Raw genomic sequence first — 22,588 nt, 5'->3', positions numbered from 1 at the left:
ACAAAAACAGCATTAGCAAGAACAATCATTCAGTCTACCAATAGGCTGATGAACCAAATAGATGGTTCTCAGAAGACACACAAATGGTCAATGGACTCTTGAAAACGTGCTCAGTATTCTTAGCTGAGATGGCAGTTTTTCATTCTCAGTCTGACTGCCTTTAGAAGAAGCATCATGAAAAGTGCTGGGCATGGTTGTCCTACCAGAAGCCACATGCTTAAAGACAGTTGACTGTCCATTCCTCAGGAGCTATTAACTCCTACAAATAGATCCTCAGTTAGGAGCTGGGGGAGGAAGGTGATGGGCCTTTTCCCTCTCTGTGCTAACATGGTTGAATTGGCTAGATCTCGCACAAGTCTTATGCAGACAGACACTGCTGTTTGAATTCATGAGTCCTCTCATGTTCACATGTCACTGCTTTACTCTGGTTCCCTCAGACCTGTGACTCTTAACCACCTGCCTTCTGGCACATGCCCCAAGCTTTGGAGACAGGGTGTGTTATAGATGTCTCAGTTGAGTACTCCTCAGACACTTATTCTCTGCACTTTATCAACAGCACAAAGACACTCCTCTGATGGAGCTGAAGAGCCTCACTCATCTATGGGTAGAGAGATGTAGATTCAGAGGGCAATTTAATACTATATTCATAGGTAATGATAATAGTAGGTCCACCCCAGGGGCCTATAAACTCCTACCCACAGAATCTTAGCTATATTTACAGTACTAGGCATGTGGTTTCTCTTGTGGAGCACACTTTACATCCAATTAGAAAGGAATTGGTTACCCCCTTAACATTCATGCCATTACTGCACCCATGGGCCTGTCTTGCCACACTGGTCATTACTATAGTTCACAGGGTTCACAGCTGGGTAAGACATCAAACATAATTTTAAATTAACAACTTAGAAAAAACAGTATATTTCATTTGTATGAAAATACTGATAAAATGTGTATACATGTCTTCGTTTCCACAATGTTCTTATTAATCTGAAAATAGCATCAAAACAGGGAATAAGCTCTCTTCAAACTAAAATAAAAAGTGCTGCAGGGAATACACCCCCAGGCTCTCTGCTATGTAGCTTTACTTTGCAGACAAAGGCATGTTCATTGATCATTGTGACAACTAATTTAATAGATTTTAGACATAAATGTTGAATAAGTCAATAATACAACTTTAAAAATCACAATAATATTTATGTATCCCAATAATCTTTGCTCAGTTTTCACTTTTATTTACTGTGGTGGAATAAAAACATTCCCTATAAACCCATATGTTTGAATGATTGATCTCCAGTTGGTGAAACTGTTTGGGAAGGGTTCAGTAGTGTGGTTTGTTGGAAAAGGTGTGTCACTAGGGGTGGGCTCTGAGATTTCTAAAGCCCATGCCATATGCAGCTAGCTCTCTCTGCCTCTGCTTGTGGCCAACATGTGAGCTCTCAGTTACAGCTCTAGTGCCATGCCTTCCTGCCTGCTGCCTGCTGACATGTTTCCCACCATGCTCTTCACTAACTCTCTGGAACTATGAGATCCAAATTAAACAGTTTGTTTTATAAGTTACTTTGGTCATGGTATTTCTCTACAACAATTGAAATTTAACTAAGACATGTCAGTAAACTACTTCCCTGTCATTTTGCATTTCTGGGCCATTATTTCAACTCTTATGGCTCCAAGTGTTTACTGTCTCTTTGGCTTTCATCAAAATTAAAAAGGCCAAATACTTTTAATTCCAGAACTCAGGAAACAGAGGCAGAAGGATCTCTGTGAGCTTGAGGTCAGCCTGGTCTTTATAGTGAGTTCTAAGATAGCCAGGGCCACATAGAACAGAGGTTCTCAACTTTCCTAATGCTGTGACCCTTTAATATAGTTCCTCATGTTGTGGTGACTCCCAACCAAAAATTTAGTTTTGTTCCTACTTCATAACTGGATTTTTTACTACTATTTGAATTATAAAGTAAATATATGAAGGACATTTGATATTCAATCTGTGAAAGGATCATTCTGCCCCAAAGGGGCTGTAACCTACAGGTTGAGAACAAAGGGGCTGTAACCTACAGGTTGAGGACAAAGGGGTTGTAACTCACAGGCTGAGAACAAAGGGGCTGTCACACACAGGTTGAGAACAAAGGGGCTGTAACCCACAGGTTGAGAACAAAGGGGCTGTCACACACAGGTTGAGAACTGCTGACACACAGAGAGACCATGTGTCAAAACCAAAAAACCCTAAACAAATCAACTACACAGAATTTTATAGGAAGGTTTTTTTCTGACAAACATTCTACATAAAAATGATAATAGAGAAGGTGCTGTAATAACTTAGGACAAATACTGAAAAATCTGGATTCAGAACAAGAAAAGTAACCTAATAAAACAGCATTTTACCTTAACATTCTCTTTTGCTGGAATGTTGGAATCATTGGCACCAGGCTCCTTGAAAACCCTTCAGAGTGAAGCACACAATAGGCATGAGTTCTGCTTGTTAAAGAATTCTGGAGCATGTGTACTAAATGTACTTTTATTTGTATATTTAAAAGTTGGTTTTTGTAGATACCTGTTAAATTCATTTGGTTTGTAACCTATATTCATTTCACTGTGTCTCTGTTTAGTTTCTGTTATAATGACCTGTCCATTGGTGAGAGTGGGGTGTTGAAGTCTCCCACTAATATCGTGTGATTTGAGCTTTAGTAAAGTTTCTTTTATGAATTGTGGGTACCCTTGCATTTGGGGCATAGATATTCGGAATTGAGACTTTCTCTTGGTGGATTTTCCCTTTGATGAATATGAAGTGTCTTTCCTTATCATGCTTGATAACTTTTGGTTTAAAGTCTATTTTATTGGATATTAGGATGGCAATTCCAGCTTGATTCTTGGGAGCATTTGCTTGAAAGACCCTTTTCCATCCTTTTACTCTGAGATAGTGTCTGTCTTTGTTATTTAAGTGTGTTTCTTATATGCATAAGAACATTTCACCCCAAAAACAAAAACAAACAAAAAAAATACATCTTTTCTCAGCACCTCATGGTAGCTTCTCCAAAGCTAACCATATATTTGGTCACAAAACAACCCTCAATCGAAGATTTAAATAATCCCATGCACCCTATCAGGCCACTGTGGCCTAAGACTGGTCTTCAATAACAGCAAAAACAACAGAAAGCCCACATAAACATGGAAGCTAAAATATAGTCTACTCAATGATAATTTGGTCAGGGAAGAAAGAAATTAAAGACTTCCTGGAATTTAATGAAAATGTTGACACATCATACCCAAATTTATGGGACACAATGAAAGCAGTGCTAAGAGGAAACTTCATAGCACTAAGTGCCCTGGTAAAGAAACTGAAGAGATCTTATAGAAGCAACTTATCAGCACACTCGAGAGCTCTAGAATAAAAAGAAGCAAACTCACCCAAGAAGAGAAGAAGGCAGGAAACAGTTAAACTCAGGGCTGAAATCAACCAAATAGAAAGAAAGAGAACAATACAAAGAATCAACAAAGCCAAAAGCTGGTTCTTTAAGAGAATCAGCAAGATAGATAAAACCCTAGCCAAACTAACTAAAGGACCCAGAGGCAGTATCCAAATTCACAAAATCAGAAATGAAAAGGGAGAGATAACAACAGAAATAGAGGAAATTTTAAAAAAATCATCAGATTCTACTATAAAAGCCTATACTCAACTAAACTGGAAAATCTAGATGAAATGTGGTTTTCTAGACAGATACCACATACCAAAGTTAAACTGAGAGCAGGTAAACTATCTAAATAGACCCATATCCCATAAGGAAATAGAAGAAGTCATTAAAAAACTTCCCAACCCCCCCAAAAAAAATCCAGGGCTAGATAGATTTAGTTCAGAATTCTACCAGACCTTCAAAGAAGACCTGATACTAATATTCCTCAAACTATTCAATAAAATATAAACAGAAGGAATGAACATTACCTAGTTCATTCTATGAAGCCACAATTACTCTGATACCTAAACCACACAAGGACTCCCCCCCAAAAAAAAACTTCAGACCAATCTCACTTATGAATATTGATGCAAAAATACTCAATAATATTCTTGCAAATCAAATCCAAGAACATATCAAAACCATGATTAAGTAGGCTTCATCCCAGGGATGTAAGGTTGGTTTGATATACAAAAATCCATTAACATAATCCACTATATAAATAAACTCAAAGAAAAATATCACATAATCATCTCCTTAGATGAAGAAAAAGCATTTGACAAAATACAACACCCTTACATGTTAAAAGTATTGGAGAGATCAGGAATTTAAGGCCCATATCTAAGCATAATAAAGGCAATTTTACAGCAGACCAACAGCCAACATCAAATTAAATGGTAGATACTTGAATCAATCTCATTAAAATTAGAAACAAGACAAGGCTGCTCACTCTCACCATATCTATGCAATATAGTACCCGAAGTGCTAGCTAGAACAATATGACAACAAAAAGATCAAGGGGATTCAAATTGGCAAAGAAGAAATAAAAATATCACTATTTACAGATGATATGATAATATACATAAACCACCCCAAAAATTCTAACAGAGAAAGAAATTAGGGAAACAATTCCTTTCACAATAGCCACAGATAATATAAACTATCTTATGGTAACACTAATCAAACAAATGGAAGATCTATATGACAATAACTTCAAGTCTCTCAAGAAAAAAAAAATCAAAGAAGAGCTCAGAAAATGGAGAGATCTCCCATGCTCATGGACTGGCAGAATTAACATAGTAAAAATGGCCATCCTACCAAAGGCAATCTACAGATTCAATGCAATCCACATCAAAATCCCAACACAAATTTTCAAAGACATGGAAAAAACAATTTTTAAAAATTCATCTGGAAAGGCAAAAACCCCAGAATAGTGAAAACAATTCTTAAAAATAAAAAAATGACTGGGGGGAATCACCATCCCTGCCCTCAAGCTCCACTACAGAGAAATAGTGACATTAACTGCATGATGTTGGTACAGAGACAGACAGGTTGATCAATGGAATAGAATTAAGACCCCAAAATAAAACCATACACTCATGCATACTTGATCTTTGACAAAGAAGCCAAAAATATACGATGAAAAAAAAGAAAACATCTTTAATAAGTGGCGCTGGTCTAACCACAATCTGTATGTAGAAAAATGAAAAAAGACCCATATTTCTCACTTTGCAGAAAGCTCAAGTCCAAGTGGATCAAGGACCTCACCATAAAACCAGATACACTGAAGAGAAGGTGGGAAAGAACCTTGAACTCATTGGCATAAGGGAAGATTTTCTAAACAGAACTCTAATGGCTCATGTTCTAAGATCAAGAATTGATTAATGGGACCTCATGAAACTGGAAAGCTTCTGTAACGTTAAGGACATAGTCAATAAGACAAACCAGCAATTTACAGACTGGGGAAAAAATTCACTAAACTCACATCCAGTAGAGGGGCTAATATCCAACATATATAAAGAATTCAAGAAGCTAACCACCAAAACCCCAAACAACCTAATAAAAAAATTAGGATATAGAACTAAACTGAAATTCACAACAGAGAAATCACGAATGGCTGAGAAGCACCTAAAAATGTTCAAAGTTCTTAGTGACTAGAGAAATGCAAATCAAAATGACCCTGAGATTCCACCTTACACTAATCAGAACGACTAAGATCAAAACCTTAGGTGACAAGACATGTTGGCTAGGATGTGGAAAAGTGGAGCACTCCTCTATTGTTGATAGGATTGCAAGATGTGGAAAAGTGGAGCACTCCTCCATTGTTGGTAGGATTGCAAACTGATACAACCACTTTGGAAATCAAGCTGGAGGTTTTCCAGGAAACTGGATATAGTCATACCTGAAGACCTAGCAATACCACTCTTGGGAATATACCCAAAAGATGCCCCACCATGCCACAGAGGTACATGTTCCACTATGTTCATAGCTACCTTATTTGTGATAGCCAGAAGGTGAAAACAACCCAGATGTCCCAGAACAGGATAATGGATACAGAAAATGTGGTTCATTTACACAATGAAGTACTACTCAGCTATTAAAAATGAGGACATCCTGAATTTTGCAGGCAAATTGATGGAACTAAAAAATATCATCCTGGGTGAGGTAACTCAGGCCCAAAAAAAGACACACGGTATGTACTCACTAATATTTGGATATTAGCCAAAAGTCAGATACAGATATTTGCACCCAACCAATCAGCAGAAGCTGCTGACCCCTATGGTTGAATTAAGGAAAAGCTGGAGGAAGCTGAGGAGAAGGGCCTGTATGAGGAGCAGCAGTCTCAACTAACCCGAACCCCCCGAGATCTCTCAGACACTGGATCACCAACCAGGCAGCATACACCAGCTGATATGAGTCCCCCAACACATATACAGCAGAGGACTCTTTGGTTTGGGTTAAATCAGCAAAGATGCATCTAACCCTCAAGAGACTGGAGGCCCCAGGGAGTTTAGAGGTCTGGAGGGGTAGGTGGGGTGAGGACATCCTCATGGAGACAAGATTTGTGGGGAGAGGAGGTATGGGATGTGGAACAGTCGGAGTACAGACTGGGAGGGGAATAAAATCTGGAGTGTAAAAATAAAAAATAAATTTAAAAAGTTTTTGCTTAAAAAACAAAAGAAAGCTTTCAATTACCTCCTCTGCCTCTACTTCTCTCATCAAAGAATGGCAGGAAGCCAAATATTCTCAGGGGTTAAAATGATTAGACATTGGGTATGCGAGTTATTAGTATCGGCCTCTCTCGAGAGCCGAACTAAAACAACTGGTTATTGGTTCACACAATTTTTGCTACATGTAGCACATGAAAACTAACGTGATAATACAAAACAAAGCAGGGGCTTTTCTTAATTGGTGATTGTTGAGAAAGGGCCCTACCCACTGTGGGTGGGCCCATCCCTTGGCTGGTGGTCTTAGATTCTGTACGAAAGCAGGCTGAGCAAGCCAAGAGTAGCAAGTCAGTAAGCAGCACCCCTCCATGGTCTCTGCATCAGCTCCTGCCTCCAGGTTCCTGCCCTGTGTGAGTTCCTGCCCTGACTTCCTTTGATGATGACCAGAGATGTGGAAGCATAAACCAAATAAATGCTTTCTTCCCCCAATTTGTTTCGGTTGTGGAGTTTCATCACAGCAATAGTGACCCTAAGTCAGCCGTATCCATAGCTGTAACTTGAGTTTCCTTTCAGTCTCTTCTCACAATTGTCTGAAATGATCTGACTGAGCAAGTGAGAGATACACTGATTTCTGTATTCCTAAAATCAGAATATAGTATGAATTGGTTTGGAAATGAAATGGGGCCTTTAATTGGAGCCCACATAAGGAGCGTAAACTTGGCTTCCCTTTGTGTCTTGAGCTAGTTTTCTTGGAATTCTCTTTTGAGTAATGTTCCACTGTGATTATATATGGATTCAGTCTTTGGAAAAGTTTAATCAGAGCTGAGACTACAGATGAGCCAGCTCCAAGCTTCAGACACTTTGGAAAATACATGGTAAGACCCAAATAGCAATTTATATGCAGCTTAATTATATGATGGGCCAGAAACAGCCATGGCCTGAGGGGCCATGGGTGTCCTGGGAGGCAATGGGGCAGGGCAGAGAGGCCGAGCTCATGGACATTCCTCACAGGCACATAGAGAGTTTAGGCAGAAAGCACCAAACAAACAAACAAACAAACACGTGAGAGAAAGTGGAAGAGCTTTTCCTGTGTCGCTCCTGGTCCAGCAGACCCGCTTGCTAGGGTGAGAAAGGGAAGCTGAGAAAATAGCGAGGAGTAAAGTGTTTTTGCCTGGTCCACGGTGATCACATACACAAAGAGGGACAAAGATGTCTGCCAAGCTGTGCAGACCCCGGGTTAGTGTGAACTGTTTGATTTTGGAACTGCAGTTTTCTCCTGTTTTTTTTTTTTTTTTTTCTCTTTCCTTCCTTTCCTCCCTCCTTCCTTGCTTGTTTTCCTCCTTCCTTCCTTCTTTAGTGCCTTCCTGCAGACAACAGGTGCTTTCTAACACAAGGCCAGTGCACTACCAATGATCCACACTACAGATCTGGGATTTTTGAGACAGGATCTGGCTCTGTAGCTAAGACTGGCCTAAAATCCATGACTGTCTCTACCTCCAGAGTGCTGGGGTTGCCGGCACCCACCACGGTGCCTGCTACACAACTGTAGTTCTGGATGGGGTAAACGAATTGAGCAGGTGTGTAGGCCTTACACGCTGTTAGGTGGTGCAAACACTCTCAGACTAAAGGTGATGCCACAGGCCAGTGTTCCATTGAAGATAAAACTGCAAACTATCTGATCACCGTGTTAAATCTTTTCTATAAATCTAATATGTCTGATGGCACTTGGCTGGTTTTACTCAGAGAAATGACAACCTGTACCTGGCCCGCAGCTCCTGTGTCCGTATGTTTGCCTCCTTTCCCAGCAAGACCTGCTGTTTGCTTTCCTCTAGAGGAACTGACCGGGATTCCATGTCTTCCTGTATTAAAAAGGGTATCAATTATTCTGAAAACATAGCACTGCATCTTTTTGGGAAAGTTTAAAATCCTGTTAAAGCCAGTTTTACCCGCCATTCGGTTGGGTTGTAGACAGCTGGCTGCCTGGAGAATTTAATGGGTTCAGGCCAGTCTGCAGGATAGCCAACCCAGAGGCTAGACTCGTTGAGCATGGAGGACTGGACTGCAGGAGGCTGCACAGAAAAGAAAGCAGAAGGTGGTGTTTGAGCCCCAGAGAACCCATATCCTGACGTCTGGTTGCCATCGGCAGCGCTGCTTGGGTCCGTGGCACAGCTCACAGGAGCTATGCGGGATCACAGGAAGCCCACGCCACAGATGGCCACATAGGACACCGGTGACTGAGCCTTCCAAGCCACTTAGACCCACGGTCTCAGAAAGCATCATGCAGAAAGACTCCAAAGAGAAACTTGTGACTTGCAGGCTTGCATTAGACCTGGGACATCCGTAGCAAAAAGCACTTTGGTCACAGAACTCTTCCTGACTGGGTGGGCACACAGATTTGTCATTTGGCCACACCCCCACCTGTGTCATCTGGGAACAAAGGCAGAGGAAGGAGGAAGAAGGCCTCCCCCTTAGGAGTGCCTACCATAGGCATAACACCACATTTGATTGTAATTGCTTATTTTTATTTTAATCTTTTCTACTTTAATATTTCAGAATTTATTCATTTGAACTTTGTTTTATACTGTGTTTTAATGATTTATTTAATTTATGTTTGTGTTTTGCTTGTATATATGTCTGTTTACCGGTGCATGCCTGGTATCCACGGAGGTCACAGAGGGCATTGTATCCCAGGATTGGAGTTATGGATTGAGGCAGGGTACGATGCAGGCACTGGGAATGGAACCTGGGTCCTTTGAACATGGCAAACATGGCGCTGGGAGGTTTTGCTCTTTCCCATTACCTCTCCCTCCAAAATGCATCAGATTACATTTGTAAAGCTAGTTCCCAAGGCCCATTCCCTTATTTGGCCACAGACTCATTCATGAGACTAAACACCAAGGTCCATCAGTAAAAATTCAGTATTTGTCTACACTGGTCAACCTGTCCAATCAGGACTTACCAATCCATCCTAGCACAGACAGCTCCCCCTTCTCCCTAAACCCACTCCTGCAGACACAATGCAGTAGCTTTGTCCAATTCAGTGGCAGCACCCCTCTCTCCCATCCCATCAAAAAAGAAAAAAAAAACCTGCTTGTCCCTCTGGAGTAATTACTCTCCTTTATGCTGAGAACATGGTTGGGGTGGGGGAAAAGAGTTCTTAAAGATGGGTATGGGTAAGAAACTAGAAAAAAAAAAACCTGCATGGAGAGTAAGATGCAGGTAGTGGGGAAGAGGAGAAAGAAAATGTCCCCCATAGTCTCGGGTCTCTGAGCACGTGGTCCCCTGTTGGTGGCTGTTCTGGAGGTGTGGGTGGTACAGCCTTGCTGGAGGAAGTGTGTCACTGAGCTGAGCTTTGAGACCAGTTTGCTTCCTCTCTCTGCTTTGTGCTTGTGGTTCAAGAGGCGAGCTCTCGTCTCATTGCTACATGCCTGCCACTTCTTGTGTGCCAGCGCTACCATCACAGATACTTGTCCCTGTTGGAACTGTAAGCCAAAATAAACTCTGTCTTCCTTAAGTCATCTTTGGCCATGGTGTCTTATCATAACCAATAAAAAGCTAATACAGGGGAATGTATGACAATCCTTTAAGAAAATGCATTGGCTCATAAACTAATATTAACAAAAACAAAAATAACTCTTACTATAAAAGACCTTGTGCCTATAAAATACATGATTTACAGAAGACATAACCGGTAGTTGGAACTTCATCTGCCTCACTACCTTTCCACCATGCTGCCCTTTGACTGGCCCTCTTGGGCTGCACCTCTCTCTCCAGACCTCCCCACATGCACTTGCTGGTTCCCAGAACCAGAATTTCTGTCACAGTATTTTTTTCATGTGATTTTGGTGTCTTGCTTGTTTTCCCATTTACCAAAAGGCTTCATGAGGACAAGGGTCCTATCTATCCATCCACTCACCCACCCACCCATCTATCTATCTATCTATCTATCTATCTATCTATCTATCTATCTATCTATCTATCTCTAGGACTATAACCTTCATCATGTGACTATGAAGATTTTGAATGTTTCATTAAATTAATATGCTTGATCATCTGTACAGCAAAGCATCTCAATGTGTCATGCAAAGCCCATTTATGTCTCTTGAAGTGACATGTCCCTCAAAAATTTTCATGCGCGTCTATTTGAGAATGGACAGAAAACTCTGCAGTGTCATGCAGCATTCATGGCAAGCATAGGTATTTGAAAGAATAGTGTCCAGGGACACAGTGCACAGAGCTTTTCCGCTCCACACTCACTCCTCTAGCTTGTGGTAGCACTCACGTGGTTCCCCAAGGCTAAAGCTCACCTTTCATAGCTCACCAAGGAATTTAATTTAACAGCCTGTTGTGTTTGCCCAAATGGCCTCTTGACTCAAAGTGTGTGAGTCTGCCTCTGAGTAGCATCTACCTCTGATGCACTGGATTCACAGCACATGTAGAATGTTACTGCTTTTTCTTCTTCTTCTCCTTCTCCTTCTTCTTCTCCTTCTCCTTCTCCTTCTCCTTCTCCTTCTTCTTCTCCTTCTTCTCCTTCTTCTTCTCCTTCTTCTTCTCCTTCTTCTTCTCCTTCTTCTTCTTCTTCTTCTTCTTCTTCTTCTTCTTCTTCTTCTTCTTCTTCTTCTTCTTCTTGTTCTTCTTCTTCTTGTTCTTGTTCTTGTTCTTCTTGTTCTTGTTCTTGTTCTTGTTCTTCTTCTTCTTCTTCTTCTTCTTCTTCTTCTTCTTCTTCTTCTTCTTCTTCTTCTTCTTCTTCTTCTTCTTCTTCTTTACTGAGGCACCCTCATTTTGGCCTTCCTTCTTTTGAGCTTCATAAGGATGTTGCTTCTTAGTGTATTAAAGACTTAAGACAAATGGTTATATGGGTTCCTCTCTGTCTCAAAGAGACAGAAGGCGACAATACCACTGGGACAAAAGTAAATGAGCAAAGCCACATAAAAGTTAGTGAACAAAATGTTGTAACTAAATAAAGGCAAAAAAATAAAATAAAATAAATAAAATAAATAAAAAAAAGTTAAGGTCAACAAAAGTTTCCCAGAGTCATTCAAAATGGCTTCACTGGAGGGATGAATCAGCAGGAAAGCCTACTGCAGAGAGTTCTGTAGATTCTGTAACAGGTCACAGCTCCCAGAAAACAGCCAAGGCTGAATTTTCTCACTGGCTGTTTTCCTCTGTGCTTGCTTCTGTTTCACATCCACGTGAATGTTAAAAAAAAAAAAAATACAACTCAGAACTGCAGCGGGGAAATCAGTTTTACGTTTTAAATAATTCTGTGTCTTCTGGTCCATTTTTGTGGTTTTGTAACACAGATTGAGAATCTTCTCAATGGAAATGCTGCTGAGATGGAAGTGGACTCATGACAGACAGACATGCAGCCCCGGGGTGACAGACGCCAAAATAAAAGCGGGTTGTCTACACCAGAATGAAACCGAACCTTTTCTGAGAGAAAGATGCATTGGAAAAAGAAGTCTTGCTGTGGCTTTTAATTGGGAGAGATGATGAGCACTTAGGGTGACAGACAGTAGTATGGACTATGTTTGTACTATGGAAGAATACAAGAGTAAAAACAGAAGGTCCGAAATGCGCGAGAACTGACCGAGGGTTCGAATCCGAGGCCTCTGAGGATGCTCTAAGCCTTTGCTCTCAGGGCCTTTCCTAAGTTCTCCCTTCTCGCTTGCGACGTAGCTCCTTAGAGCAAACCACCCCGGAGGACAAACCCTTAAACATCAGGGAGGATAATAAATTTAGGGTGCATTTAAAATGCTCATTATTGTTAATTGCTAGTATTTTTCTATTTGTTTCTTCACACTGAAATATATTAAAATTCTGTTTTAGTGTGAAATTCTATTCTAGGAATAAAAGGTGACCTGCCTACAGGTTTCTGGCCCTCTACTGGCTCGTAATGTGCAGAAGACTTAGATGAAAATTTAAATGAGTAAGTAAAAGCCTTCTAAAATTGAAACCATTAGAATATGAAACTAAGAATCTGAGCACATATTAAAAACTAAGCACAAAACTTCAGGAATTAAAGTTTTACCCTATGGTTATTGAATTTCTGCTTGTACTAGCTTATGACTATTTGGGTTAAAAATGTATTAGTATTTGGTTGTACAGACTTTTAAAAATTATTTTTCAAATTGAAATTAGATTCTTCTTCATACACTACATCCTGGCCACAGTTTCCCCTCCCTCCATTCCTCTCAGCACCCCTACCTTCCCTCTCCCCCAGATCTACTCTTCTCCACTTCCTTCCAGAAAAGAGCAGGCCTCCAAAAGACAGTAGACAAAACAAGATACAGTAAGTCTGGGTGGGAGCCTTATAGTGAGGCTGACCAGGCAACCCAATGGGGTAAAAGGCTTCCAAGAGCAGGCAATAGAGTCAGAGTTCCACAGAACCCCCATTCAGGAAAGTTTTGAAACCAAAGGCAGATTGATCTATCGGCTGCAATGTAAATTTTCAGTTTCCTTACAACTTTGAAACGTGAATATAATGAAAGTCACACAAGTAGATATTTTAAATCTTGTTCCATTATTTTATTTTGTGTGTATGAGTGTTTGCCTGCGTGTATGTATGTGCACCCCGTGCGTGCATGATGCCTGTGGAGGTCAGAAGAAGTCCGCAGATCCTGCAGTACTGGAGTTACAGATGTTTGCAAGCCACCATGTGGACAATGGAAACTGAACCTGGGTCCTCTGCAAGAGCAACAAGTGCTCTTAACACCGAGCCAGCTCTTCCAGTTACAAAATTAAACCACAACGATGTGTATTTTCCCACGGTTCCGGCTCAATTTCAGATTTGCTCTATTGTGAAAAAGGCACCTCGTGACCTTCTTTCCAGCATGCATTTTCCACATCTGACTCGAGCCTCACTGCACAGAGAGCCACTGCCTCTGTCAGGACTCAAATAAAACAAAGCAACAAGAAGCCCATGATTATATGAGAGTAGACCATTGTCAAGTGTAAGACTATATCATAAAAAAACTCAAACAGAGAAAGTAATTTCATAGAGGGACATTTTTACCTTGGTACTGAGGCTAGGTTCATCTTCTGTTTCTATGGGCTCAGAGTTATTAGGTCTGTGGGCGAAGCTTAAGAATAAAAATAAACAAGAAGAGGAAGATTTGGCTATAAGTTTTCTGTGCCATTTTTTTTATGAGATATTTAAAGTTGATCTCTGTTTTCAAAACAACAAACAAACAAACAAGGAAGCAAACAATTACTACTTTCTGCCTCAACTCTCTGCCCATCACTCAGAGGTAGCTCATTCATGTATACAGCCAAAGAACGGTGCTCTATATATTGGCAAAGCTCAAAAAAATGTGTCTTCACAAACTCCCTTTCTTGAAGGCTGAAATGAAAGCCCAGCCATTGGCTCACACAGTTTTGCTGCCTGAACTGTAAAAGAATACGAAGCAAGGCTCAGACAGTCAGTGCTCCCTCTGCCCAACAACTACAATTCATTCAGAACTGGACATATTGATCCTTCATGGTTCAAACTATAGACTAGAAGATGCCAGGGTGCTGTGTCATCTTTAAACAGCACAGAGGAAGACAGCAGTTAAAAAAAGTCACAAGTCTACACCATTACTGACCATATTCTCTTCAGAGAGAGGGAAACATTAAAAATTATTTTAAAAAACAATTATTTTTTTCAAATAACCTTCATTTTCAGATCTTCACAAACCATTAAACAATAAAAACCCCTCATAGGCTCATCCACACTCCAGGATGAGGATGCGAGGACCCTGATGGAGCATCTAATTCCCCAGGAATATCTTCCCTCCTCTGCTCTCCACATCCCCATCCCCCTCTTCAGGGTTCAGTCATGTTCTCTGGTGGCAACGCAGTATGGTAAAGTCTTTCACATTCTGAAAGACTCATTTGCTGGACCTCACAGCCAGAGTTAACAATTCACCTTTCGGTCACTTAAGACTGCAGTCCTACTGTGTCCTCAACCTGTTTTTTTAACCTGATTTTAAGAGAACCATGTGACAATCACCCTTGCTTGGCTTAGATTTCCCATGTAATCAGCATTTACAACCTATGCTGACGCATAGCTGTGATGTCAAGTTAGAGATTCTCCCGTGCCCTGGCCCACACAATACATGTGTATCATTCGCTGAACGAAGCAGATTAAGAAGTTGACCACAATCCTCAAGAGTAAAACATTTACCATAAATGTTAAACACAGCATTTGGATCCTGGCTGATAAACAGCTAGGTCTGTGGTACTGTTTGCTATCTGGGTCGGTTGGTGTCAATGACTTGATCTCGGTCACACTCTGTCAAAATTTCTGCAAAGTGTCCCATTCCCCCTGCCCCATGTGATGTTTTCTATGCTGTTCAATAAAGATAGAAACAAAACAAAACAAAACAAACCTTTGTCAAGGGTATTTGTGTCAAGAGATACACACAGGATGAAACACACACACACACACAGGAGCATGAAATAGAGAATTCAGATCTGAACTTGTTCTTGGTTAAATGACTCCAAAGGGACATGCTTTTATTTCTTTCCTTAATGAGACACCAGTGCATGATCGGTGACTCAGCCAATCACTAATGCGTTTAATCCACATTTTCTCTGACCATAAACCTCAGTCCCGGAAAAGCATGGAATCCTGAGGAAAGGTCGGACGGACTCAAACCATTAACATTGCAGCCCTATTTCTCAAGCCTGACAAACACCTTCTGTGGGGCCAGTCAGCAACCTGGCCTCAGCTTAGCCTGGTAGGACTTAGATCGAGGCCATAGATTCAACTTGCCATTTCCTAGGTGACAGTGTGTGAATTAGCACTGGAGAGGATGAATTATCACTGCTACCTAGTTCAGATGCTTTAACTAGTTCAAGTTATTTTAGCCCCGTTTAACAGAAGAAGCCTTGAATTTTGTCCAGAACTTTTTGATTTCTTTTTTAAATTTTTATTTATTCTGCACTCACATGTTACATCCTTATTGAAGTTTCTCCTCTTTCCTCTCCTTACCTCCCTCTGAATTCTTTATTCTAATATGCTCTTCTAGATTCTGTGTTAAGGATTTCCAAATTACCTTTATCACATATATATAATATATAATCCCCAAAGTGCTCATCCCTTTTCTCCATTTGTGAGCACCACCCAGAAGTTCCTGCACAGAACCTGTCTGTTGACTCTGGTGTTATGTATGACCTGGAATGAGTTCCATTTACTATTTCCATCTTTATCTTTCCTCTGGGCTTCTCTGTACTCACCGCCATATTGCTAAAACACTAATCTACTAATGGGGGCGGGGCACTACTGGCCATAGACTTAAGAGTCACGAGTCTCACTGCTGCTGCTTGCTGTAGCCAAGGAAGACATTTCAGAGTCTTTTAGTCCCAAGCTCTGACAGAGCAGCCATGTAGGGGAGGATTCTAAACACAGGTTCAAGTAACCGCAGGCAGCATTGATTAGTCTCCAGCATTTCCTAAAGTCCTGAAACTGTACATGTAAAGGAACACTTAGCTGTCAGATATAAAAAATAATGAAAGAGAAGACAACAGAGTAACCATTCATAAAAGTAGTATATTCGTTGGAAAATAGAAGAAAGAAAGACGGACATGGCAGCTCATGTCGGTAAGTAGAAAGATCAATGAAAGTATCTTCCAATGAGTTTTTGGTATTATTTGTACAATGTGTAAATGTTCTTTACTTCTAGTAGAAGAATTATATATCAGTGTTATGTGCTATGCCCACACGTTAGTGAGAACTTCCTAAAACCTTTCACTACTGACAAGTCACTGATTATCAATGCAGTGTTATTATAAATCCCCGGATTATGTGGATACATGGAGGAAAAACAACACAAGGTCTAAGTTTGACTTTCTAAATTGGTGACTTGTATCTTGGTCCTTTTAATCTATGCAGAGGAAGCAGAGACAGCGTCATAGAGCTCTGCAGGCAGACAGTCAAATCGTAGGTCGGATACAGGTCACTCACAGGATCAAGATTAAAAGCAAGTTAATCTGCCTTCAGATGATAATGGCCAACTATGGGGACAAGTGTGTTCCTTCTTTGTTGTTGGTGGTGTTTTTTGGTTGGTCGGTTCTTTTTTGTTTGTTTGTTTGTTTGTTTTTGTTGTTGACATGTGAAACAGAGTTTCTCTGTGTAGCCCTGACTGTTCTGAAACTCACTCTGTAGACCAGGCTGGCCTCAAACTCACAGACCGCCAGCCTTTGTCTCCAGAGTGCTGGGATTGAAGGCATGTGCCATCACCAGCTGGCATGAGAAGTGAGTTTTACTGGGTCACTTTCTCTTCCTTCTGCGACTGCTCGGAGAGGCAATATTATGTACATCTCATTGAATCTAGTCCAGGGAATACACAACAAAACTCATTTCTTGTCTCTTCCATCACTAAAGACTGCCTTAAAGAATTAAGTTAATCAAATCTTACCTTGTTTTAGAGTAGCATTCAGGACAGGTATCTGCTTCTAAAGATAAAGAAAAACTACATTTTAAACCAACAAAATGAATAGAAAGTGAAGAAAACAGGGCTGGGGCATTCTTCATAGCACGACTCTCCTTAGAACTTCAGCTGGTGAGTGTTCACCAGGAAGACCGATTAGACCAATGGCTGGCAGTTAGTGCACCGGGAGCTCTTAACTTAACCCCTTATGTATTTCAAACAAAAGATGGAAAAAAGAAATGTCTCGGGACGCAATCCATGACAGTTAAATGCCTCTGCACAGCCTCACGGTCTCAACGGAAGCCTGGCCGACTGGCAGCAGAGGCAGTGCCGAAACCAACCGTGTCAAGTGGCTCTGCGGGCTTTCTGGATGGGTGACACTAGGCACAATTCTGTTCTTACTTTGTTATTACAAAACAATTCCTCTAGGTTTTCGTGCAAAACCATGCTGTGTAAGGGCAGTCTGTGGGTCCTGTGCAGCATGACAGGGGAGGCTCTCTCTCGAAAAAATGTAGAAATAGAATTATTGGAGCTGGAAGGATGGCTCAGCAGTTGAGAGCGTTGACTGCTTCTCCAGAGGTCCTGAGGTCCCATGTGGCAGCTGACAACCATCTGCAACTCCAGTTCCAGGGAATCTGAAGCTGCCTTCTAGCCTCTGATAGCACATGATATGAACATGATGCACAGACGTATACAAGACACCCACACACATTAAATTAAAAAAACCTGTTAGTTTGCTCAAGCTTCCAGAATATGGTAATAATCAAGTGATGGTGTCTTTTAATTGTCACCTTGACGCAGTCTAGAATCACCTAGGTAGGGAATCTCAGTGAGGGCTTTTCTAGATTATGTTGCCCTATGGCCAATTAGTGGGGATTGCTTTGTGAACTAAGATGAGAAGACCTCACCACTGTGGGTGGCACAATTCCCTACACAACAGATCCTGGACTCTGTAACAGTAGAGAGAGAAGCTAGACACAAGCATGTGCGCATTTACTCCTCTCTTCTTCTGACCACATACTTAATGTAACCAGTTACCTCAGGCTCTGGCTGCTGCTAACTCTGGACTTGTAAACTAAGATAAATCCTTTCTCCTCTAAGGAGGTCTTTCCAGGGTATTTTAATCACAGCAACAGGAAATGAAACAAAGACAAATGAGATTACTACAATCAGAGAACTTTCCCCCCTCACTCTACTTTGAAAAAACAAATGATTGGACTCTAGTATTTTCCCCAAACAGAAGCTATACTTATAAAAGGAAGGTTACAGGTTCAGACCAACGATAGAATAACACACAGACAGACACACAGGCACAATCACACACACACACACACACACACACACACACACACACACACACACACACACATGTGCACCCCTGCACACAAATACAAACTCAGTCTGTACACTGATGTCACTGACCAGTCCTTCTTACTCCAACTTTATCAAGGGCAGGCAGACCTGAATTAACCAGAGGACTTACCTGAACTGCAGTCTTCACAATTTTCAAGTTCTTTCTTTTTGTGTTTTAAATTAGCTTGGCTTTAGCAATAAATAAAAAGTGAAAAACAAAATTAATATTTTAGTAGTTATATGAAAAGTATTAAACAATGACATTAAACAATTGAAGGCTTGTTTTTATAAATTATGGGGGTGAATATTATGAGGTTAAGCAACCAAAGTTCCTTCCTGAGTTTTCAATCAAAGAATAAAATGTAAAAATGTACACAAAATGAACATGAATCAAAAGTAATACAGCTCAGATCAAAAACTGGGCCAGTTTGACATCACAGAAAGTACCCAAGAATGTTTTCCAAACAGACAAGCTTCTTTTCTCATATGCAAGTTCTTCTAAGGGATAAGTATTTTATTGGCTTTCTTTATCATGGAATGTTCAAAACTTGAGATGTTAAGAAAACATGAGCAGAGAAATAATCAGGTAACAGTATACTTTGTTCTCTGAGCTGGACTTCTTTAGAATCACAGAGATATGTCATATCATAGGTTCAAACAACAAATGCTGGGGTTGGAGAGATGGCTCAGTGGTTAAGAGCACTGACTGTTCTTCTAGAGGTCCTGAGTTCAATTCCCAGCAACCACATGGTGGCTCACAACCATCTGTAATGGGATCTGATGCCCTCTTCTGGTGTGTCTGAAGACAGCTACTCACATACATAAAATACAAAAATCTAAAACAAAACAAAAAACAATGTCTGCACTTACCAGAAATCTTTTAAATTACATTATTACCTGTTTTATTTTTGTGATATGTAATTCAGAAGAGATAATTATTTGTAACTATAAATTCTCATTACCTTAAACATGATTGGCATCGATTATAATAATCCTAGTTAATCACAACTGTCCATGGAAAACTAGTAAAAGCAAAGACCAGAGTTGGAGGCTGACCACTGTTCCTTCAAACTGAGCCATATTGCTTGTTTATTTGGCTGGTTGGTTATCTTGAGAAAGGGTCTCACTTTGTAGTCTGGGTGCCCCGGAGCTCAGAGACCTGACTACCTTTGCTGTGTGGGTGCTGGGATTACAGGCATGCACTGGCATACCAGGCCTCTGATCAAATTCTTGGTATACACATATGAACACATGGCCTATCACCCACAGAATGACAGTTAATCTCCATGAGAACTGGGAAAGAAAGGCAAGTTCCCTGGGAGAGATTCATCACCATCTACAACAGGTCATTTGTGGGACCAAGCATAGGAAGTACCCTGGAGAAGAGCCCAGAAGGGCATCCTGCCACCTGAGACTTCACAGAAGGAAGAAAACATCCTCCAGCACTATCTGCACCTCTCCAGTTTACAGTGGAAAAGCAAAGGAGCCCCTCAAACACTGTCGTCATGGGCGCATGGGTTAACGTGGATTCTACATAAAGTTTGGGGTGGAGAACAATGAAATTGTGTGCTGTGTGTGACTACATCTGGGAGACCTAGTTAGCTGCTCAGAGTGTGGCTCCTGGTCTTACTTTTATGTTGCTATGATAAACACTGAGACAAAGACAACTTTTTAAAAAAGTGTCTAATGGGATTTATGATTCAGAGGCTTAGAGTTCATAATGGCTGGAGTGGAGGAATTGTAGCAGCAACAGCTCAGAGCTCATAGTTTTTCTTTTTGAATTTTTGAGATTAGCTTTACTCCCTCCAAACCTCTCCACATATCCTTCCCATTCTCCATCAAATTCATGGTCTCTTATTTCATTATTATCGAATGTGCATGCGTACATGCACATGCACACATGAATATGCACACACATATGCACTCACACATGCACATATGCACACATATGCACACACACACACATGAACATGCACACATACTCATGTGCATACATGTACACGTTCCTACATATAGCCTGATCCAGCCTAATGTTAATGTTGCTTGTATATAAGCTTTCAGGGCAGACCATTTGGCACTGGACAAGTTGTTGTGCTCCTCCCTGGGGAAGGCTATCTTTCTCACCCTCAGCTTTCCTCAGTTGCCTGCAGTTCCTTGTGTTTGGGGCCTCATGGGTGTTTATCCATCCACTTTGGCCTGCTCATTGGTATTGTTCTTATTCAGTGCATGTTTGGGCCATCGTGTTGGTGGGACTTTATGGATGTTGCTTCTAACACTACAATCTCAAAGCAAACTCCCCGGTTCTCAGGCTCTTACAATCTTTCAACTTCCTCTTCCACAGTTTCCAGAGCCTTAGGTATGGGGCTTGTTTTATAGATGCTTCCATAATGCCTGGGCTCTACAACTCTGCGTTTTGATTGGCTGTACTCTGAAGTTCTCTCCATCAGTTGCAAGGGGACATTTTCTTAATGAAGGGTAAAGACTACATTTATCTGCTGGCATAAGGACAAATGTTTATAGTTTGCTGTTGGGGATTGTGCTGGTTTAGTAAAGTAGTGACTGCAGAGTCTCTCCCACAGTCTATGACTTCCCTAGCACTAAGTGGTTGGCCTGGCTCCCAGTCCCAGGCATGGTTTCCCTCTAGTTGAGTGGCTCTTAAATCCAGTCAGAGACTAAGTCCAAACAGAGCCAGCTGCTCTTGCACCACTGAGGTTGCCTTGCCATGCTGGTAACTGATGACTCACAGGCAGCATAGTTGGGTAGGAAGGACTGCTGGGTTTCTCCCTCTTTTGGAAGCTTGCACAGTGCCTTCTGGTTCTGTAAAGGCTCAAGGAGGAAGCTTTTAGATCAGTTCTTACTCAGGGGTCTCTGGGTTATGATTTTGAAGTGCATGATATTTTCATCGAGAGAGATTTACCTTCCACACCCAGGGAAAGAACCAAGGGCAACGCACTCTGTTTTGGGAGTTTCTTGGGACAGATCTGGCCAACAACTCAAAAGAGGGTTCTCATGTCTGCTGTTGGGGTTTTCGGTTTGCTGTCTTTGGCATATCAGCTGAGATGAGAAAGTTCCTTAAAACTATATATGCATATTTATACCATGAGTTGTGTGTATTACAGGTTTTTAGGTAAATCGTGGACAGTATGGTTCTCTGTGCCTCCTCAGAGAACTGTTATTTTACCTCCTTCCCCAGCTGGAAGATCCTTTTGTTCCCATTTCCCCTATCAGATCACTGGAATCCTGCTGTTCCCTGTGCTGCTCCCCAAACCCGCTTCCTGGCAATGATCTTTTACTTTCCTTCTTTCTGTACTTTCTACACACTCACATGAAGACTTGGGGCTGGGGGCCGCCAATGAGAGAGAGCGTGTGACATCTTTCTGAGGCTAGACTACGTCACTCAGTGTGATCTTTCCCAGGTCCATCCATTTACCTAACAAGTTGATGATTCATTTTTCTTTACAGCTAAATAATATTCCACATTGTGTATGCAGCACATTTTCATTGTCCGTTGTTAAAGGACATTCCTGTTGATTCCATTTCCCAGCTACTGTGACTAGAACAGTAATGTCCATAGCTAAGCAAGCGTCTGTAGAGCAGAGGTTGAGTCCTACGGGTAGATGCCCAAGGGTGTTGTACCTGGATCTTGAGGCAGATTATTCCCAGCTTCCCAAGGAACTGTCACACAGATTGTCATAGTGGCTGTACATGTTTGCACTCCTACCAGCAATAAAATGAGTGCTCCCTTCCCCCACATCCTTGCCTGCATGATCTGTCATTCATTTTATCCATCTTAGGCATTCCAATTGGTGTCAGATGAAACGTCAAAATAGCCATCCAGTTTGGCCAGCATCATTTGTTGAAGATGCTGTCTTAAAACTCAGGTGAGTGGACCTATGCCTGGTTCCTAGATTCCATTTCCTTGATCAACGTGTCTGTTTTTAGGCAAATGTCGTGCTGTTTCTATTACTACTTGACAGCTGGGATGCGACACCTCCAGCAGTTCGTTTATTATAGAAGATGGTTCCAGCTATCCTGGTGTGTGTGTGTGTGTGTGCACATGTGTGTGTCAATGTGGGAATGGTCTTAGAGAGCTTCCACTTAGCTGCCAGAGGATTCCAGTTCTCTCCTGTTCGCCTTCAGAGCAAGATGTAGAACTTTTAGCACCTCCAGTGCAATGTCTGCCTGAACACTGCCATGCTCCCACCTT

At 41.3% G+C, this 22,588-nt stretch overlaps 1 protein-coding gene across 1 annotated transcript in view; it reads right to left on the bottom strand.

The window, feature by feature from the left end:
• LOC308422625 (uncharacterized protein) overlaps positions 1 to 22,588 on the bottom strand; it is a gene marked incomplete at both ends in the record, with an annotated part of 100,313 nt that overhangs the window by 60,834 nt on the left and 16,891 nt on the right. Inside the window, 6 exons of the mRNA XM_080919234.1 lie at positions 2,380 to 2,437; positions 8,375 to 8,472; positions 8,560 to 8,682; positions 13,629 to 13,695; positions 17,017 to 17,053; positions 18,512 to 18,570. Of these exons, the coding sequence (XP_080775360.1) occupies positions 2,380 to 2,437; positions 8,375 to 8,472; positions 8,560 to 8,682; positions 13,629 to 13,695; positions 17,017 to 17,053; positions 18,512 to 18,570 (442 nt within the window). The remainder of the gene's footprint in view (positions 1 to 2,379; positions 2,438 to 8,374; positions 8,473 to 8,559; positions 8,683 to 13,628; positions 13,696 to 17,016; positions 17,054 to 18,511; positions 18,571 to 22,588) is intronic.

This window comes from Micromys minutus (genome assembly GCF_963924665.1).
Source record: "Micromys minutus genome assembly, chromosome: 1".
Lineage (NCBI taxonomy): Eukaryota > Metazoa > Chordata > Mammalia > Rodentia > Muridae > Micromys > Micromys minutus.
Note: the sequence above shows the minus strand (reverse complement) of the source record. Positions and strands in the feature narration are given on the sequence as shown.